This window comes from Echinops telfairi, unplaced genomic scaffold (genome assembly GCF_000313985.2).
Source record: "Echinops telfairi isolate 266 unplaced genomic scaffold, ASM31398v2 ScPeMD7_7459;HRSCAF=8497, whole genome shotgun sequence".
Classification (NCBI taxonomy): Eukaryota; Metazoa; Chordata; class Mammalia; order Afrosoricida; family Tenrecidae; genus Echinops; species Echinops telfairi.
The window spans coordinates 6531816-6536242 of record NW_022111359.1 but is presented as its reverse complement, the minus strand read 5'-3'; the positions used below and the strand labels follow the sequence as shown (position 1 = coordinate 6536242).

The window sequence follows — 4427 nt, the reverse complement described above, 5'->3', positions numbered from 1 at the left end:
AAGCGTCTGCCCTGCTCCCAGCACTGAGTTCAGAGGGCGAGTGGCAGGGCCAGGGTCTCCAAGGAGCCCTTGGGGAGGGGCCTGACTTGTTATCTCAGGGATGGTGAAAGCAGGCCAGCCCAGCCCAGGGGGAGGAGCACCCCGCCCCCACCCCCTGGGGTGATCTGGGCAGGCTAGCTCCCATGGGCAAGACTAGGTAGGGTGGGGCAGACCGCTCCAGGCCACGAGGCCCAGTGAAAAAGCAGCGCCGCCAGGCCCCCTGGGTAAACTGAACTTTATTCCTGCCTCCACTTCTGGGCAGAACCCTTCTCCAGGCCTGGCTGTGGAGTCAAAGCCCCAGCTGTCTCACACAGGAGCCTCGGTGGCAAGCCTCACTTGCGTGCTGGGCAGTAAACCAAATGTCGGCAGTTCAAACCCACAAGCCACTTGGAGGGAGACACACTCAGCAGTCAGCTCCCTCTGTGATAACTAGACTGCTTCACACAACCCTTGTGTGCTGGGATCTCCTCAAAGGTAGTGGGTCAAGTATTGTAAGGCCACTAACCCAAAGGTCAGCAGTTCAAACCTACCCAACCACCTTAAAATCTGCTAGGGGCAGATCTGCTGGGTCTTAACAGGAAGAGGCATGGTCTGCACTGCTGTGGGGTGTTGTGGGCCACTGGCACCACCCCCACCAGGTCTGAGCCTGGCAGACAATTCGAAAGCCACCCCCACTCCCCATGAAGGCAGCAGGCCTTCAGCTCAGTAACGCACGCAAAGCCCCGTGGCTCCTGCGGCCACAACAGCTGACTTCAAGTGGCTTGGGGGCCGTGCTTATTAACAAATGAGAAATCTGATCTATGGAAAGAAAACACTCGGCAAGGATTAAGCCAGGACCGCAGCTCGTGGAGAAGGCTGGGATGCTGGCCAGGCTGGGGGCACGGGGCCACGCAGACCTGCGCCCAGAACAGGTTCTGCCCTCGGCTCCAAATGGCCACTGCCCCATTGGCGAGACCTCAACAACTCCTTCCAGCAATTGTGGCAATCATCTGGGTGTGTGTCTGTGTGTGTGTGTGTCTGGGTGTACCTGTGTGTGGCTGGGTGTCAGTGTGTGTGTGTACGTGTGTGTCTGGGTGTGTGTCTGTGTGTGTGTGTGTGTGTCTGGGTGTACCTGTGTGTGGCTGTGTGTCTGGGTGCACGTGTGTGGCTGTGTGTCAGTGTGTGTGTGTGTGCTGTGTGTGTGTGTGCTGGGTGTGTGTCTGCTTGGTGTGTGAGTATGTGGGGGGTGTGAGTGTGTGCAGCTGTTCACTAGCAGGCGGGCGGTTGCAGAGCTACATGAGAAAGGCCTGCAATCGCCCCCATGACCATGGCCGCCTGGAAGACCCTATGGGGCAGCTGGACTCGGTTATGGGGTGGTGGGCTCCCACTTACTAGGACACTAGCTAGTGCACGTCAGCCGGTCTGCAGCTGAGCGCCCTACCAGGGCCAGGGCAGGGGTTCCCGTTGCAAACCGCAAACTTCATCACCATAGTTGTCTCTGCCAGCTGCCCTCAAGTCCACCGCTCCGAGGCACCTTCAAGGTGGGCCTGTCCTCCGGGACCCTCCAGGGAGATTTGAACCCCAATGTTTTGGCCCATCGTTGAGGCTTGGGGCATTCCGCACCACCCAGGGGCCCTCCGTTCCATTTCTGGATTGAGCCTCTGGCCCAGGGTGGGCCTGATCCACCGCCGCCCATCTGCTCAGGGCGAGGGGGGGTGTGCTCACCCGCAGGGCGTCCGGCTCGGCGAAGTAGAGCACCCCGGCCACGTAGATGGAGACCCACACGTCGAAGAGCTGTGAGCTGAAGCAGCTGAGCGGGAGGTAGCTCACCATGGTCTCCTGTCCCTCGGGGGGGCAGTTGAAAGAGAGGCTTTGCACGATGGCCGAGGTGGTCCAGGTGATCTGAAAGAGCTTGGTCTGGTCACCCCAGGCCCCTTGGTTCCGCCCTCCACCCCAGCGCCCCCTGCGGGAGGGACACCCACGTTGTCGTGGCTGAGCATGATGGCCTTGGGGGGACCCGAGGTGGTGTGGCTGTACACCAGCGTGCAGCACTGGTTAGGCTTCTGAGAGTCAATGACGTGGTCCAGCATTTCATCGGAGACGTTCACCGCCAGGGCCAGGAACGCGCTCCACTGCGGAGAGGCCCATGGGCTCTCGGGCTGCCCCGCCCCGGCCACGCCCACCCGAGCACGCCCACTGCCGGAGACCTCAGGCCTCCACGCTGCTTGAGCCTGGCCGCCCAGCCCCCGCCCTCCTGGGCTGGGAACGCACGGAATAAAGGTTGGGAAGCTTCGCTCGGATGTCCTCCTTGTACTGCACGACCGCTTTGATGGACTTCAGGAAACCTTGTATCTGCAAGACATTAGGGTTCAGCCAGCAGAGAGGAGGGGCAAGTTCCAGAGCCTGACTCCCAAGGGGGGCTGCCCGTGAGACCCGCAGCACGGTTCACAGCGCCGAGCTTTCTGAGCACTTTGACCGTTCAATACACGTATCAGACCCAGGACCGCACCCTCACCGCCACCCAAAGGTGTCTATTCTCCTCCGGTGTTCCTTACGCAAGGCCTAGGCGGTGATTGAAATTATGGTGCCTTGGGTCCGGCCTGCCTGAGTCCTCCACCTTTGTGCCTGGACGCTTGAAGGCGGCCTTGTGCAGTGGATCAGGTCCACAGCACATGCCGTGTGGTCTTTTGCCTGCTGCTTCTGTGAGCATGGACTGTGGATTCAAGCAAGGTGAAAACCTTGGCCATGTCGACCTTTCCTGGCTTTCTCATGATCCTGCTTGATCCTGCTTCTTGGCCCAGCTGTGTTCCGGTGTTAAGGTCCTGGCAAAGAATTGACCGTACCATGGACTGCTTGAAGGAGAAGCCGGTCGGTCTTGGGAGAAGTATGGCCAGAACGCTCCTTGGAAGCAAGGATGGCGAGACTTCGTCTCACGTCCTGTGGACACGTTGTCAGGAGAGACCAGTCCCCGGAGAAGGACACCGTGCTTGGTCAAGGGGAAGGTCAGTGATAGACGAGGAAGACCCATGTGAGGTGGATGACACAGTGGCTGCCACAATGGGTCAGACAGAGGAAGGAGGGCGAGGATGGTGCGGGACCAGAGCCTCGTTCCGTGGTGCGTAGGGTTGCTCTGAGCCAGGCCCAACTAGATGGGATAACAACGCCGCTTCATTCCTGGTAGCTAGGAAGTACTCAGTCACGGTTCCCCAGGGTTGCTGTGTGTAACAGCAAACGCTTACAGACTTGAGAAAGTAGGTTTTAGTGAGTTATGCTCAGCATGTGAGTGTTTCTTCCTCATTTATCCTGTACAACACAGCACACCGATCGCACCTCAATAGTTTCCACGTGTTCGATTGAGGGATATTGGTGACATCTGTGCCACCTTTTTGGCTGCCCCGCCTCCCTAAAGCCTCCTGTCAAGCCTTTGGAGTTGTTGAGATCAGACAGGTCTTCCTCTCAAACTGGGTGAAGTTCGAGACGGATTTAGTGGATCATCTCCGTTTAGGCTCCAACGACGTTCTCAGAGCAGTGGTTTGGAGCAGGGTCGCAGAATCACTCAGTCTCAATGACTCCCCAAAGTCTGGGTTTCATGATCCTTTGAAATTCTGTTCCACGTACCTCCCACCCACCGCCGCCTTTTGATCAGGAATCCTTCACAGAGAACCCTGGATGTCTTGGTAGCTGGACACTGCCCCACTCTGGTCTCATGCCCGCCTGTTTGTTTCATTTCTTTTTTAATCCTAAAGAGCCCAAATGCACACCCAGACTCCTCGTAAGCCATGCTGTTTTCGTCATTTTCTAGGAAGTGGAATTCTTCAAGCCCTCTTGAGTTTCTGTTAACCTGGCAACAGAGGTGGATTGAAGTTCCTTCTTTGAATCATTGAGGGGGGGAGGGGGCTACCAACAGTTCATCCAAAGCACTGGTCCTTCTTCTGAGGGACAGGAGTTGCCCTTGAGTTTGGATTGATCTTGTCTCTGGCTTTGGACTGGTTGGAAAGTCAGCCAGGAGCCAACATGGCCTGGGCTCTTTTGCCCGGGGGGAGCTGTCGGTGGTGTTTGGGGGCTGACTCAGCAGGAAGAGCAAACCACTTGACCCTCAGTGGAGGCCCAGGACCGGCACTCCCTCACGGGTGCTGCTGCGACTGCTGGAAGGACCGAGCTCCTCTCTGTTAAGCCCAGCCCACCACACCAGCCCTCCTCCCCACCAAGGCCCACCGGGCCCTGAGTCCCCACCAGCCCCCTTTGACCTGGGTCACCTTCTGCAGCTGCACAGTGCCGTCCACCACAATGACCTGCACTTTCGAATTCTCGGCTATGACCTGGCAGGTTTTGGCAGAGTCGGTGGTCAAGATGCCAACGGAAAAGCCTCTGGAAACAGAACCCAGGCTGTGAGTGTGCAAGGGGCTGGG

At 58.1% G+C, this 4427-nt stretch overlaps 1 protein-coding gene across 1 annotated transcript in view; it reads right to left on the bottom strand.

Moving 5' to 3' along the window:
- LOC101643665 (long-chain-fatty-acid--CoA ligase ACSBG2-like) overlaps nucleotides 1–4427 on the bottom strand; it is a 17960-nt gene that overhangs the window by 7516 nt on the left and 6017 nt on the right. The window contains exons 4-7 of the mRNA XM_004714341.1: nucleotides 4275–4386; nucleotides 2290–2370; nucleotides 2001–2150; nucleotides 1744–1920 (exon numbers count right to left, since the gene is read on the bottom strand). Of these exons, the coding sequence (XP_004714398.1) occupies nucleotides 1744–1920; nucleotides 2001–2150; nucleotides 2290–2370; nucleotides 4275–4386 (520 nt within the window). The remainder of the gene's footprint in view (nucleotides 1–1743; nucleotides 1921–2000; nucleotides 2151–2289; nucleotides 2371–4274; nucleotides 4387–4427) is intronic.